Below are 17,824 nucleotides of genomic sequence, written 5' to 3' on the forward strand. Positions count from 1 at the left end.
AGAGACACCATGACCATGGCAACCTCTTTTAAAAGAAAACATTTAACTGGAAATGGTTTATAGTTTCTGAGTCCGTTATCATCATGGAAGGAAGCCTGGCAGCACATAGGCAGACAAGATGATAACAAAGGAGCTGAGAGTATTACATCTGGATCAGAAGGCAGCAGAATTGAAAGTGACTATAGGCCTAGCTTGTGTTTCTGAGACCTCAAACACAGCCCTCTAGTGACAGCTTCATCCAACAAGGCTCCACCTACCAACAAGGCCACACCTCCTAAAAGTCCCACTGCCTATGAGCCAAGCATTCAAACACTTGCCCCATGGGTGCTATTCCTATTCAAACCACCACAGAATGAGTTAATGGGTTTAATTTAAAATGAGAGAAAACTCAATAGAGACAGACTGAAAAAATAATACAAAGAATAGAAATTAAAAGCTTGATAAAGTGAGCCAAAACTGATTAAACTGGGTAGGGCAGAGCACACCTAAATATCAGAGGAGGAAGACTGAAAATTAGACTCATCTCCAGACCAAGTTCAAGTTAAGAAACAGTCTCTACTGCATCCTACGCCATTCCAACAAACAAATTAGTTAAAATCTTCACCAAATCAAGGTAAAGAGAAGAATATAACTTTAGGGCTAGTAAAATAGTTCAACAAGTAAAGATGCATGCCACTAATTTCTGGGAGCCAGATGGTAGTGCAAAAAATGTTGACTAATGTAAGAATGTTTTCCTTTGAAATAAAGGACAAGCAGAGCTCATGACCATTATACAAAGTTTGGATTCTCAAAGTCCAGGGTTTAGATTTGTTTTTGTTTGTTTTGTTTTGTTTCTGTTTTATTTGCTGTGATTCACTACCTGTACAAATATCACCTGATCCCTTTAACATCTCATTGTGGGGAACTGTTTCTGAGGAAAATGTGCTATGTTCTCTTGAATAGTTGACAATGTGGCTTCAAACCACCAATACAAGAAACATCAGATTATTGTCATTTTTCTTGGTCACTCACCAGTCTTGACAATAAATCCACATTGTAGAAGACATCAGAGACTTGACCAATCGAACATAGAGAAATCAACTGCTACTGACTATATATCTTTTGCAATATGGAAGGTGCTATACATGCTACTGAAGGAAAAAAGGAATCATTCGGTACACCCAGATGTTAACCCTGAGAACTAGATAATGATTGGCCAGGTATGCCATGTAAATCATGTGCCTGAACAGATCACGGTCCATACTGAAGAAGCTACTACTATTATTTGTCTGACTGGATATACCATTAATTCATGTTCTAATGATTTATTATTATACCAAAGATTAACGTATCTCTAAACAGTCACTCAATTATTTTCTATCTATAGTAGATTGTGACTAACACAGAGGCCCACAATGGCCAAGATCCAGAGAAAGAAACTGAAGAATGTTCAGCTCTGAATGGAACATATGCATAGCAGACCCTCTGCCTAAGTTTCAGGGATCATTGTGAAGGAGGAATCAGAAAGAGTATAAGAAGCCAGAACAGTGATTAACCACAAAGAGAAAATGTCTAAACATGTAAATAGGAGTTGGCCACCATATTCATGTGATAGCTATTTGCAATTCATAGCTGCTTGGAATAGAAGGGGGCATTTTCTGCTAAAAGTCTACATTAAGGTATCACTGGTTTCCTTTAAGAGTCTATCGTGAGGCCACCACTCAGATAACTTTCTTGAGTGACAGACCTCTGAATAATGGAGAAAGTTTCTTCCAGGGACTTCCTCAGAAAACTACAGCCCAATGACAAAATGCAATACTAACTTACTATTGGATGCTTGACAAAACTAAAGCTTTGGCATAAAAGCCTGAAAACACTGCAGACACGCCAACCAACCAGAGCTTCCAGGACTAAGCCACTACCCAAAGACTATACATGGACTGACCCTGGACTCCAACCTCATAGGTAGCAATGAATAGCCTAGTAAGAGCACCAGTGGAAGGGAAGACTTTGGTCCTGCCAAGACTGAACGCCCAGTGAACGAGATTGTTGGGGGAAGGGCAGTAATGGGGGAGGATGGGGAGGGGAACACTCATAGAGAAGGGAAGGGGAAGGGGTTAGGGGGATGTTGGCCTGGAAACCGGGAAATGGAATAACAATCGAAATGTAAATAAGAAATACTCAAGTTAATAAAGATGAAAAAAAAGAGTCTATGTCACTGCTGTTGATAACAAAACTGGCTTAGAGTTCATCCTTATAAGCCAGAGTAGAGCATGTAATTGTTAATAAATCCCTTCTTTTGAAGCTTATTTAATAGAGAATATGAAGAGATGAAGATATTAATGGGAAATTGATGGTGAAAAAGGAAAAGAATACTCAATAATGATCAAGGCTTCTGCACTTGTTAATAACTGGCTTTAGATTTGCTTTATTTTTTATGGCTTTGTTTTTCTCACATACTTTATATTCACTTTTTCTTATCTCTTGGTTCTGTGTTTATTTAAAGATCAATATAAATACTTTTATTCTTTCACTCTTTACACTAACCACTGTAATATGCCTGCTTGACTTTGTAGCCTAAAATGAACTATTATGTTAATCAAATTTTGATTAATTCTAAAACATTTAAATACTTCACTTACCGTGTCTTTCAGAGAGTCAAACTCTCAATACACTTTTAAGATTGACAGTGTATACAATAGCAACTGCTCTTCAGTGACAAACATAGAACACCTTTTACAAATAGGCATGAAGTAATATTAGTGGGCTTAGAGATTATGACATTGTTTAGAAAATTAATATTAAATATACTATTATATCTCTTAGTATAATAATATGTAAACAACTGTATTACAAAAGAGTGGGCTTTTTCTGGTATAGTGGGCTTGTCTGATGTTTCTGATATTTTTTATCTTCTAATTCTAAATACTTTTTCCTCAAGATGTGATTGCCCCTGATCAGCAGATCCTAATGTACTCAAATAATGCCATATGAGCTGTGTCCCACATTTAATAAAAGGCTAGAGGCTGTTATTGGGTAATGGATTAAAATGGGGGGAACTACATGATAGAAAGAGGGGGTTGCACGGAGAAAGGGGAAAGGAGAGAAGGAGCCCTAGAACAGAACTGCATAGCCAGGAGAAACAACAAGGACCAAGGATTTTTATACCTGGGGAAATGTTACTATAGCCCTAGATTTGCTCAACCTAGGTGTATGGCTAGTAAATAAAATGCGTGGATTGCATGTCTTTTCATATGGGCTTATTAGGATTACAAATTCCTCCTCCACTTTGGCAGATAAGAAGAAATATTACAATGAATAAGTGCCCAGAATAATTACAATGGATTAAGTTCAAACAAATCTGAATCATACAGTTTCTGGTCAAAGAATTAGAAAGATCAGTAGTCAATATGCATATTTTAGAAAAACATCGACTATAGACTGAGTACTTAAAAATACAAGAAGAACACTTGTACTTTGACTACAAGGAAAAAGGTATAGAAGAAGTTAAAAGAAGGATATACTGTGGCTTGCAAAGAGTTGTTTCTTAAACAAGAGGGGAAAGGAAATGGGCAGGTATGTATAAAGGGAGGCAGGAAAAAGGAACTATACATAAATCACTGTGAAATTTTATGTATTAAAAATATTTATGTGGTGTTGGGAATGTTCTTGTTTTGATAGTTTTAGCAAATGGCACTCAAGTATGTTTTATTTTCTGTCTTCTCCTTACAGGACATTGTTTGTTTACATATTTTTTAATATATGTCGCACTAAAACATGCACAATGTGATAATCTTGAAATAAGCACAGTAAGAAGTAGTATCTACCTGTGAGGATAGAGGCATTTGTTGGTACTATTAAAAAGTGACTTTGTAAAAATTTGGGTAGAAAATATCCAGATGACTTAAGAGTCAGAGACTTTGTGACTTGGCAGAATGTCTGGGTCAGCACCAGTGGGTTCCTCAGTAGACACTGAAACAGAAAAGATCATTTCACAATGATTTTACCCCATCACATGCGGCACTGTCTTTCTATAGTCTAAATGTAATGTTTATAATTATGAAAAACTATATAATTCACTATTGGGCACATTTCATAAAAGACATGTAATTTCATTTTCCTTTATAGCAAATATAGCTTTTACCTATGGATCAGGTAGCTTGGAGAAAGTATTTCTCAGAATCTTATTAGATATGTTCCCATTTAAGCATTTTCCTATCTCAACTGGTAAGTAGTCTCTAATTTGGCATGATGTGATTTCACTGTATTTATTGGATCTAATAGGATTAAATATTTATGTCATTTTTAACTCACAAATGTCACAAATATGGTTACATAACAAAACTTGTATGTGTATGATCCTGATTTACCTTGCCAGAATAGCTTTAGAATTCTGTATCTTCGTGAGTACATTTGGATAAAATGTTTATGAGTAATTCATTTCTAAATTGGGTCCAGAATTTGATTCAGGTTGTCTTTTTGTACTAATAACTCGGTTTTAGAGAACTCAGTTTCCTAATGAAGAAATGTTTACACCAAGTTCCATCGGAACATTATAGATTTGCAGGCCCTTGCAGAGGTGTACAATTCTAGCATTAAGTCACTGAGTCTGAGAAGGCCTTACAGTTGCCCACAGATGACATCTGAGTATTCATTAATAAAGCTAACACGAGAGTTAAGAAGCCTCTAGACAACTCTGTCCTTCACACTGTGAGAGCACATTAGTCTCCCCATATGAAGCTCACCAGGATAAGCTTCATTTATATTTTTCACTTATAAGAAAGACAATTTTAGGAAATAGACTCAAAAGATGCCCCAAGGCACGTGTTCCACTATTTTCATAGTGGCCTTATTTCGAATAGCCAGACACTGGAAACAACCCAGACGTCCTATGAGAGAAGAATGATACAGAAAACGTGGTCCATTTGTACCACAAGTGCAATACTATCCAACTACTAAGAATGAGGACATGCTGATTTTGGAGGCAAATGGATGGAACTAGAAAATATTTTCCCGAGGGAGTTAACTCAGATACAAAAGGTACTCACTAATAAGTGGATACTAGTCCCCCCAAATTACAGAATACCCAAGATACAGTCCACAGAACTCAAAAAACAACAAGCTGAAGGGCCCAATAAAGGACACCTCTGTCTCACTTGGGAGGGAGAAAAAAGCAACCACAATGTGGAAAGGAAGGAGGAACCTGTGAGGGAAAGGGGACAGAGCATATAGGAGAGGGGAAGGTGGTCTAGTATTGGGTGGGGCAAAAGAACTGAAGCCATGAGGACAAGCAGAAAGTATGAAAACAGGCAACCTTGGGAGGTAGGATTTCGGGAGGACCCTTCAGAATGTACCAGAGACGTGAGAAGTTAGATACTCTTAAGACTCAAAGGAAGGGACCCTAGATGAAATGCCTTACAGTGCAGAGAAGGAACTTGTAAAGCCCACCTCCAGCAGAAAGACAGGGCATCAAATGAGGGATGGGGTTGCTATCCCAAAGTCAAAACTCTGACCCATAATTATTCCTGTCTGAAAGAACTTCAGTGATGGAATTGGATAAGAGCCTGAGGAAAAGAAGGTCTAGCTACAGGCCCAAAGTCACATCAGGTTTAAGGGGAAGCCTGACACTATTACTGAGACTATGGAGCACCCACACAAAGGGACCTATCATGACTGTCCTTAGTGAGTCCCAATGTGCAGCTGAAAGAGTCAAATGAAGACATTTGCACCCAACCAATGAACAGAAACTACTGAACCCTGTGGTTGTATTAAGGAAAAGCTGGAAGAAGCTGAAGAGAAGGGCAACTTATAGGAGGCCTAGCAGTCTCAATATAATCTGGACACATGAGATCTCTCAGACACTGGATCACCAACCAGGCAGCATACACCAGCTGAATGAGCCCACCTCCCAACACATATACAGCAGAGGACTGCCTGGTCTTGGTTCAGTCTAAGAAGATGCACCTAACCCTCAAGAGATTGGAGGACCCAGGGTTTTTAAAGGTCTGATGGGGAGGCAGATTGGGACATCCTTGTGTAGTCATGGGTGGTCAGGGATAAGGTATGAGATGTGAAACAGTTGGAGGGTGGAAGAGGTGAGGAATAAAATTTGGAATGTAAAATGTTAAATTTTTAAAAGTAAAAAAAAACCAAAATTATTCTCTATTCATTATCAAACTATTTTACTTTTAAAACCTAATTAAAATTACTCTCACATATGACTTGTACTTTGTGCATTGTAAAAAAATGATTTATAAAATGAAATGTACATGATAGTGCTCTCAATAAAATTTTGTATCATTGTAAAAATGTAAAAATAAAAGAAAGACAGTTTTATGCTATGGTACTATTTTTTGTCACACAGTCATAGCATAGACCATATATTTAGAAATATTTGATAGTCATGGCTAATATTTGTAGGCTTCTAAATTTTGTGACAAAGACATATACAAGATAGTATTTGTTTTGTGTTTCTGTGGTTTCAAAATATCAGCAGTTTGGAGGCTGGAGAGATTCCTCAGTTGAGGATTCCTCAGATCCTTGCATTTCTCAAGGATCTGAACTCATTCCCCATAAGACATATTTTTAAAATGACAAAGAGAGGAACATACTCACAATATCAGTACTGAGAGATGGTTATAAGGGATGGTTCTGAGGACTATTAGCAAGCTAATTTAGTTTACATAGCAAGTTACGGGTTGTCATGTTTCAACAAAGGAAATAAAGGCGGATAACTCCTGAGGAAGCATACCTGAAGTCACCTGGATAGACCATGTAGGTGATGTTTCCATGTGAAACTGAACATACATTAACATCTACATACATGTCAGTAAGCACAAACATGTATATTTCTTATAATTTAGATGTTCAGTGTGTGTTTATATATGCTATTCAATTAAACTTCCTTTGTGTTTATTACCTAAAATTTTTCTATATATTCTAAGTATTAACTTCTTGCATTTAGGTAACCATTACTAGTTTACTGTACTGCCTACAAATTAATTAAAAAGAGAAATATATTTCCTTTTTATTATCTAACATAATTTTATGTTTTATATTAGTTAAAACTTTCTAAAATTCATTTGTTCTTCAATGCACTACAAATATTCTAGGGTCAGTATTCTGATATTTATTATTGCATACACTGAACTATGTATTCTTCCCACTGCTTATATCATGTATCAAGTAATTCTTATAATGTGCATATGTATACACATAGACAACAAATTATTAAGTTGTCTACACTATAACTGTGGTTTACTTAAATTCAAATGGGGAATTTGTCATTCTTTAAAATATAAATTCCTCATTGCACTGAATTTATAGATTATTGGGCTATGTATATTATGTATAGACATAGCCATTTATGAATTATAATTTTAACATAGTTAATTTACCAAAGTAGTTATTGAAAGTAGTAGTTTGGATTCAATTTGCTTCATGAAATTTTTTAGGTATCATTGCTAAATAAGTTTCTGCGTTATTTACAATTCTGTAGTTATATTTTAATCCACAATGCAATGTTTGGTTTAGATTAATAGTAAATTATAACAAGGTACAGGGTCAATGTCACAGTTAAAAGATTACATGCTTTTATGAGCAGAGAAACCTAAAAAATAAATTATTAAAATTGATGTCTTAATTCAGAAAATTTGTTGTGTACAAAATTAAACTATATAGGATAGTCACATTTGCATAGACAGATGAACTTGCTGAGAAAGAAATCACGAAAGTAATCACAATCAAAACAGCTAACAATCAAGAAAATACCCAGAAATAAGTTTAACCTTGGAAATGAATCGCCTCTATAGTAAAACACCATTAAAGATATTGAGGTAGACACACAGAGAAAAGAAAATAACTTACAGGAAAATGATATAAAGAATTAACCCTGAAAACAAAAATTGATTTATATATTCAATGTAACTTTAATAAAACACCAGTGGTATTATTTGAGAACTATTAAAAACAATATTGAAATTCCAAAGGTAAAAACATGATGCCAATAAGCTGAATTAATCTGGAACGCAAAACACGTGGACATGTCAGAATACCTGATATCAAGAATAATGTAAACCAGAGTAGACAAAGAAGCATGACCATGGACCAAAGACAGAACTCTGTAGGGACAATCATCAATAGCCTGTTGATTTTTTGATGAATGATCAAAAAATGTGCACTGAAGAAGAGACAGATTCTTCAATAAATAAATGTCTACTTGCAGAAAACTATGAACTCACACTTGTCTTTCAATCTGTAGAGAACATCAACTTAGGTGAAAAAAAGGTGAACATAATAACATAAACTCTGTCTGGTAGGACGGAAGATTGAGGCTACACTATATCAACAATGATAACATTTTATGTCTATGACCTCTACAGACCAGAAGAGAGAGAGGATGCAAACAAATGAGATGATTTAAAAAAATAACTGTCTGTGTAGGAAAGAAAGCAACCACTGGAATGAAGAGACTAACTCTGTTCAGGATAAAATGCTTGCCACATATAGTTTGCTTCAAGAATTAATAGACAATTTAATTAACATATAAATTAACATACAAATGCAGACCTTTCATAATTATACCAAACTTCCCACCAAAGACTATGAAAGCCAGAAGATCCTGGACAGATGTCATACAGACCCTAAGAGAACACAATTGTCAGCCCAGGATACTGAATCCAGCAAGACTCACAATTAATATAGATAAAGAAATCAATATATTCTAGGACAAAACCAAATTTATACAAATCTTTCCACAAATCCAGCCCTACAAAGGATAATAGATAGAAAACACAAGGGTGGAAACTCCACCCTTGAAAAAGCAAGAATGTAATCTTCTTGCAACAAACCCAAAAGAAGAGAGACACACAAATATAATTCCACTTATAACAACAAAAATAACAGGATGCAATAAGTATTATTCCTTAATATCTCTTAATGTCAATGGATTCAATTTCTCGATAAAGAGACATAGACTTACAGACTGGCGACTTACAGAGGACCCAGCATTTTCCTTCATATAAGAAACACACGTGAGTGACAAAGACAGACACAACCTCAGAATAAAAGGCTAGAAAAAAAATTGCCAAGCAAATGGTCCCCAAAACAAGCTGGATTAATTCTAATATCATTCTAATATCAAAAAAAATCAACTTTCAACCGAAAGTCATCAAAAAAATAAGGAAGGACACTTTATACTCATCAAAGATAAAAATCCACCAAGATGTATTCTTAATCCTGAATACCTCTGGTCCAAATGCAAGGGTACCTTCATTTATAAAAGAAACATTACTAAAGGTCAAAGCACATACTATATGTCATACTAATAGTGGGAGGCTTCAACACCCCATTCCAGGCAATGGACAGATCATGGAAACGGAAACTGAACAGAGACACAGAGAAACAAATGGAAGTTATGAACCAAATGGATTTAATATATATCTATAGAACATTTCTTCCTAAATCAGAAGAATATAACTTCTTGTTAGTATCTCATAATACCATCTCCAAATTTGACCATATAAACAAGCCTCCACAGATACAAGAAATTTGAAATAATCCCATGCATCCTATCAAATCACCATGGACTAAGGATGGTCTTCAATAACAAGAAAAACTACAGGAAGCCCAAACTGTGCTCTACTCAATGATAACTTGATCAAAGAAGAAATAAAGGAAGAAATTAAAGACTTTAGAACTTGATGAAAATGAAGGCACAATGTACCCAAACTTATGGGACACAATGAAAACATTGCTACAAGGAAAACTCATAGCTCTCAGTGCCTCCAAAAAGAAACTGGAGAGAGCATATACTAGGAGATTGACAGCACACCTAAAAGCTCTAGAACAAAATGAAGCAAATAGACGCAAGAGGAATAGACAGCAGGAAATAATATAAGACTGGAATGAACCAAGTAGAAACAAAAAGTAATAAACAAAGAATCAACAAAACATTGAGGTGGATCTTTGAGATTACTAACAAGCTGGATAAACCCTTAGAGAGATAACCAGAGGGCACAGAGAGAGTATCCAAATAAAAAGAATCAGAAATGAAAAGAGTAACATAACAGATTCTGAGGAAATTAAAAAAAATCATCATATAAACTACAAATGTCTATACTCAACAAAACTGGAAAATCTGAATGAAATGAACAATTTTCTAAACAAATACCAGGTACCAAAGTTAAATCAAGATCAGATAAACCAGCTAAACAGTCCCATAACTCCTAAAGAAATAGAAGCCTTAGCAGGACCCAGGGCTTCCCCTTCCACTGGTGCTCTTACTAGGATATTCATTGCTACCTATGAGGTCAGAGTCCAGGGTCAGTCCATGTATAGTCTTTAGGTAGTGGCTTAGTCCCTGGAAGCTCTGGTTGCTTGACATTGTTGTACATATGGGGTCTCGAGCCCCTTCAAGCTCTTCCAGTTCTTTCTCTGATTCCTTCAACGGGGGACCTATTCTCAGTTCAGTGGTTTGCTGCTGGCATTCGCCTCTGTATTTGCTGTATTCTGGCTGTGTCTCTGTGTCTCTCAAGATAATAATAAAAAAAATTTTTAAAAAAAAGAAAGAAAAGGAATGCATGGAGATTCTGACCCCATATGACCGTTGCTCCTTCAAAATCAGAACTCAAATAAAATACACACTAAGTTTAAAAAAAAAAGAAATAGAAGCAGTTATTTTAAGTCTCCCACCAAAACAAAGCCAAGGACCAGATGTATTTAGTGCAGAATTCTATCAGAACTTCCTAGAAAACCTAATACCAATACTCTCCAAACTCTTAAACAAAATAGAAACAGAAGGAACCCCACCCAATTCCTTTTATGAAGTCAGAATTATGCTCTCATCAAAACCTCAAAAGACCCAACAAAGAAAGAAAATTTTAGACCAATTTCCTTTATAAATATTGATGTGAAATTACTCAATACAATTCTTGCAAACTGAATCTAGGAACCTATCAATACAATCATCAATCATGATCAAGTAGGTTTCATCCCCAGGATGCACTGATAGTTCAATATTCAGAAATCTATAAAAGAATCCACTATATAAGAAAACTCAAAGAAAAAACTGCATGATCATCACATTAGATGTCAAGAAAGCTTTTGACAAAATTCAACACCCCTTCGTGATAAAAGTCTTGGAAAAATCAGGAAATCAAGGTCCAGATTACTCTGCTAAACAGAGTAAAAGCAATATACAGCAAACCAGTAGCCACCATTAAACTAAATGGAGAGGAACTTGCAGCAATCCCACTAAAATCAGGGACTAGACAAGGCTGCCCACTCTCCATACCTTTTCAACATAGTACTCAAAGTCCTAGCCTGAGGAATCAGACAACAAAAGAAGACAAGGGGATACAAATTGGAAAGAAAGAATTCAAAATATCACTAACTGCAGATGATATGATAGTATGTTTTGTGACCCTAAAAGTTCCGCCAGAGAACTTCTCAGACTAATAAACAACTTAAGCAAAGTGGCTGGATATAAAATTAGTTCAAACAAATCAGTGGCTCTTCTCTACTCAAAAGGTACACAGGCTGAGCAAGAAATTACAGGTACTACACCTTTCACGATAGTCACAAATAATATAAAATACTTTAGTGTGACTCTAACCAAGCAAGTGAAAGAATTGTATAACAAGAACTTTGAGTCTCTGAAGAAAGAAATTAAAGAATATCTCAGAATATAGAGAGATTCTCATGCTCGTGGATTGGCCAGATCAGTATTGTAAAAGTGGCCATCTTGCTTAAAACAATCTGCAGATTCAGTACAATACCCATAAAAATTCCAGCTCAATTTTTCCTAGACTTAGAGCAATTTGAAAATCCATAAGGAATAACATTAATCCATGTTATCGATAAATATCCTCAATAATAAAAGTACTTCTGGGAAAATCACCATTCCTGATCTCAAGCTGTATTACACTTCAATTGTGATATTAAACTGCATGGTATTGGTACAGAGACAGGATTAGAATTGAAAACCCATAAATAAATGCACACATCTATGATCACTTGATCCTTGTCACTTTAAAAAAGAAGCTAAAACAATCCAGTGGAAAAAAGATAGCATTTTCAGGAAATAGTGCTCATTCAACTGGTGGTCAGAATGTAGAATAATGCAAATTGATCCATTCTTCTTGCCCAGTACAAATCTCAAGTCCAAGTAGCACAAGGATATCCACATACAACCAGATACACTCAAACCAACAGAAGTAAAAGTGGGGAAGAGCCTCAAACACATGGACTCTGGGGAAAATTTCCTGATCAGAACACCAATGGATTGTTCTATAAGATCAAGAATCAATAATTCATAAAATTGCAAAGATTCTGTAAGGCAAAAGACATTGTCATAAGGCAAATGACAACCAGTAGTTTGGGAAAAGATCTTTTAGTAATCATACATTTAATAGAGAGCTAATATCCAACATAAGCAAAAACTCAAGAATTTAAACTCTAGACAGTCAAATAACCCTATCTTTAAAAATGGAGTACAGAGCTAAACAAAGAATTCTCAGCTGAAGAATATTGAATGGTTGAAAAGTACCTAAAGAAATGTTCAACATCCTTAGTCATAGGAAAATGCAAATCCAAACAGCCCTAAGATTCCACCTCAAACCAGTCAGAATAGCTAAGATCAAAAACTCAGGTGAAAGCAGATGTGGATGACAATGCACAGAAAGAGGAACTCTTCCCCATTATTGGTGGGATTGCTATCTGGTACAGCCACTCTGAAAATCAGTCTGGAGGTTACTCAAAAAATTGGACATAATACTGCCTAAGGACCCAGCTACACCATTCCATGGTATATACTCAAAAGAAGCTCCAACATATAGCAAGGACACATGTTCCACTTTGTTCATAGCAGCCTTATTTATAATAATCAGAATCTGGAATAGAACCCAGATGTCCTTCAACAGAGGAATGGATACAGAAAATGTTGTGCCTCTAAAAACGGAGTACTATTCAGCTATTCAAAACAATGTAATCATGAAATTCATAGGCATCTGGATGGAACTAGAAAATATCATCCTGAGTGAGGTAACCCAATCTCACACACACACACACACACACACACACACACACACACACACACACACACACACACACACAAAGAAACCCACACATAATATGCACTCACCCATAAGTGGATATTAGTCTGAAAGCTGGGATTACCCAAGACACAATCCATAGACCACATGAAGCTCAGGAAGGAAGATGAACAAAGCGTGGATGCTTCAGTCCTTCTTAAAAGGGGCAACAAAAATACTCATAGGAGGAGATCTGGAAACAAAGTTTGGAGCAGAGACTTAAGGAATGGCCATTCAGAGCCTTCTCCACCTGTGGATCCAGACCATAAACATACAGCCACCAATCCAGCCAATATTGGTGATGCTAGGAAGTATATGCTGAAAGGAGCCTGATATACCTGTCTCCTGAGAGGCTGTACCAGAGCAAGACAAATACAGAGGCGGATGCTCAAAGACAACCATTGAACTGAGATGTGTTCTCCATTGGAGGAGTTAGAGAAAAGTTTGAAGGAGATGAAGGGGTATGCACTCACATAAGAACAATTCCAACCAAACAGAGCTCCCAGGGAATAAACCACCATCAAAAAGTGCACACAGACAAACCCATGGCTATACCTGCATATGTAGCAGAGGATGACCTTGTTGGAGCACCAGTGGTAGAGAAGCCCTTGGTTCTGCCTAGGCTGGATGTGCCAGTATAGGGGAAGTCATAGCAGGGAGGCGGGAAGTGGTTGGTAGTTGGGTGGGGGAACATACTTACAGAAGAAGGGGGAGGGGGCATATGATAAAGGGTTTATGGACTGGAAACTGGAAAAGGAGATAACATTTGAAATGTAAATAAAAAATCCAATAATATAAATAAAACACACAAGATTTCAAAAAAAAGCAAGGAAGAAATAAACAAAGAAAAGAAAAGAGTGCTCTGACCTGGCGAGTAAGCAAGAGGATAGGAGTTTCTTGCAGGAGAAAATAAAAGAAGAAAAAATAAAATAAAGAAGCTTTCCCACTGATCAGGACAAAGGAAAGCTGAAATGGTGGGAAGACAATTTGATGAAACAACCTCTTTTGAGAGAAAGAATTAATTTCAAACCTACCACACCACCAGAGTCAGGGTCAGTTGGTTCTGGATTATGAGATCACCATCAACACCTCTCCCAATAGTTGCATACCATATGTCACCTAATGAGGTCTAACAAGTTTAGGACAAGATAGGATGATGTTGTGTGTGATAATCTAAGATGTTTAAAGAGGCCACAATTTCCTATGAGGGACATTTCCCTTATGTGAATCAAATTCTAAACAAATGGCCTACTCAAAATATAATTATTCCCTAAGACTGGACAGGATTTGTGAAAGCTCTACTAGATGCCAGTCTGTAATGGCAATGGTTAAGAATAAAACAGAGCGATGGGAAAAATATAGTCAAAGATCAGTTGCCCAGAGAATGCTAATATTCTGATACACAAGAAGAATTTTAATTTGATGCTATAGAACAATGTCATTTAGTGGATTCAAGAGCTTGGAACAAATTGAGGAGCCCAGGAAAAAGTTTGCTACATTTACAAACATTGTACAAGGCTCTGGAAAAGACTTCACTGATTTTTTTTTTACAAAGATTTGTTTGAGCTGTGAATAAAACTATAACAGACCCTGATACCAGACAAGTATTTTTTCAAGTAATTTAAGAGTTTCTTTTTATTGCTAAAAATCACTAAAGAAGTATAATAAAATATTTGCAATATACTGAATAAAATCATTTTATGGATATAAAGGATTTATAGATTATGACCCATTGTATGAAAAAATACAATAAAGAAATGATATACTATAGTTGTATGCCTAAAAATGAAATTAGAAGTCAGATGATCTGTTTGTTATTTTGGAATTTGATAGAAATCTTGGCATATGAAAATGCAAGTACTAAATGTAAAAACAATATTAGGCCATTAATGCTGTGGTCAGAAATCAAGGATGAGTGAATAAGGGATTCAACTGATATTGGTTCACCAAGATGAACTCTCAATCCTAAATATCTATGGTCCAAGTGCAAGGGCAACTACATTCTTCAAAGAAACCTTACTAAAGCTCAAATCACACATTGCACCTCACACAATAATAGTAGGAGATTTCAATACCCGACTCTCATCAATGGACAGATCATGGAAACAGAAATTGAACAGAGACATAGAGAAACTAACAGAAGTTTTAAACCTATTGTGGTTTGCCCTGAAGTTATCTGTATTTTGATGCTAATTCCACTGCCCCAAGGACAGATGCCTAGTCATGTACTCAGGACTCAGGTGACTTTACCAGAACCTTCTCCACATTTACTTTGTAAAATACAGGTGAGGGCAGGTACAGGATAGAAGGAGGCCTGTCATTTGATGAGAAGGAAGAATGGGCAGGAGAAAAGTTTGGAGGGGGAGGGGGAGGGGGAGGAGGAGGAGACTGGAACAGAAAGAGGAGAAATAGGAGGGACATAGAGACTAGCCGTGGCAGAGAGAAAATGGAAGCTGACGTAAAATTCCACTCTGTGTATTTACAGGTTGTTATTAATGTTCTTAAGGGATGGATGTGTATTGGGCATTGTATGTTTAGGTGGGCAATTATATCTTATCAATTGGGTCAGAGGTTGTGTTGTGTGTTCTTTTATGTGACGGTTTGAGTGTAGGAAAGTGTGAGGCAGCTGGAGACACTGGGCCACGGCAGAATTGGGATGTGTGTTTCTGGCATGGAAACCTGCCTTGGGAACTAGATAAGGAGAGAGATCGCTGCCAGGCTGAGAGAGAGGCCTTCAGCAGTGTGATGTGGGATGAAGCAGAGCATTTGAGAGGCTTTGCTGACTGAGTTTTAAGATAACTATCAGATATCATGGGGCACCGCAGTGCTGGCCCTAGAGCAGATAAAAGACAAAAGACAGCACTTTATTTTTTATATTTTTACAACAATAACATAAACCAAATGGACATAACAGATATTCATAGAACATTTTATCCTAAAATGAAAGGATACATCTTCTTTCAGCACCTCATGGTACCTTCTCCAAAACTGACCATATAATCGGACACAAAATAGGCCTCAACAGATACAGGAAGATAGGAATAATCCCAAGCATCCTGTCAGATGACAATGGACTAAGGCTGGTCTTCAATAACAACAAAGAAACGACAAAAGGCCCACATATACATGGATGTTGAACAATGCTCTATTCATTGATAACTTGGTCAAGGATGAAATAAAGAAATAAATTAAAGACTTCTTAGAATTTAATAAAAATGAAGGCACAACATACCCAAACTTATGGGATGCACTGAAAGGAATGCTAAGTGGAAAACCCATATTTCTGAGTGCCTGCAAAAAGAAACAGGAGAGAGCATACATCAGCAGCTTGATAGCACACCTAAAAGCTCTAAAACAAAAGTTAAGCAAATATACCCAAGAGTAGTAGAAGGCAGGAAATGATCAAACTCAGAGTTGAAATCAACAAAGTAGAAACAAAAAGGACTATAGGAAGAATCAACAAAACCAAAAGCTGTTTCTCTGAGAAAACCAAAAAGATAAATTAACCCTAGCCAGAATAAACAGAGGGCACAGAAAGTGTATCCAAATTAAGAAAATCAGAAATGAAAAGGGAGACATAACAACAGAATCTGAGGAAACTTCAAAAGTAAAGTGATCCTACTAAAAATGCCTATACTCAACAAAACTGGAATATTTGGAGGAAATGGACAATTTTCTAGACAAATACCAGGTACCAAAAATCAGAAAAATATTAACCATCTAAGAAACCCCATAACTCCTAAAGAAATAGAATCTGATAATCAAAGTCTCCCAACCAAAAACAGCCCAGGACCAGATGGATTTATAAAGTGCAGAATTCTATCAGACCTTCATAGAAGATCTCATACCAATACTGTATAAACTATTCCACAAAATAGAAACAGACAAACCACTACCAAATTCCTTCTATGAATCCAGAATTATACTTATACCTAAACCACACAAAGACCCAACAAAGAAATAGAACTTCAGACAAATTTCCTTTTTTACTATCAACGTAAAAATACTCAATAACATTTTTACAAACCAAATCCAACAACACATCAAAACAATCATCCATCATGATCAAGTAGGGTTTATCCCAGGGATGCAGGGATCATTCAATATGTGGAAATCCATCAACTTAGCCCACTATATAAACAAACTCAAAGATAAAAACCACATGATAATTTTCTTAGAGGCTGAAAAAGCACTTGAGAAAATTCAACACCCCTTCATTATAACGTCCTGGAAAGATCAGCAATTCAAGGCCCAACCTAATCATAGTAAAAGCAATATACAGCAAACTAGTAGCTAACATTAAACTAAAAGGAGAGAAACTTGAAGCAATCCCACTAAAATCAGGGACTAGACAAGGCTTCCTACTTTCTCCCTACTTATTCAATATAGTATTTGAAGTTCTAGCCAGAACAATCAGACCACAAAAGGAGGCCAAAGGGATGAACATTGGAAAGGAAGAAGTCAAAATATAACAATTTGCAGAAGATATGATAGTATAGTTAAGTACTCCAAAAGTTCCACCAGAGAACTACTAAGCCTGATAAACAACTTCAGAGAAGTGGCTGGCTATAAAATTAACCCAAACAAATCAGTTGCCTTACTCTACTCAAAGGATAAAATGGCTGAGAAAGAAATTAGGGAAAGGATTCCCTTCACAATAGTCATACATCTGTGACTCTAACCAAGCAAGTGGTTTATATCTCTGAAGAAAGAAATTGAAGAACATCTCAGGAGATGGAAAGACCTCCTATGCT

General features: G+C 36.3%; 1 protein-coding gene across 11 annotated transcripts in view; it reads right to left on the bottom strand.

Moving 5' to 3' along the window:
- The window catches only part of Slco6d1 (solute carrier organic anion transporter family, member 6d1), a 208,321-nt gene that overhangs the window by 58,019 nt on the left and 132,478 nt on the right, over positions 1-17,824 (bottom strand). For all 11 annotated transcript variants that reach the window (XM_087567136.1, XM_087567137.1, XM_087567139.1 and 8 more), the window contains 1 exon segment: positions 3,807-3,951. In XM_087567136.1, coding sequence (XP_087423262.1) covers positions 3,807-3,951 — 145 coding nt within the window.

Source organism: Rattus norvegicus, chromosome 9, assembly GCF_021556685.1.
Source record: "Rattus norvegicus strain SHRSP/BbbUtx chromosome 9, alternate assembly SHRSP_T2T, whole genome shotgun sequence".
Classification (NCBI taxonomy): Eukaryota; Metazoa; Chordata; class Mammalia; order Rodentia; family Muridae; genus Rattus; species Rattus norvegicus.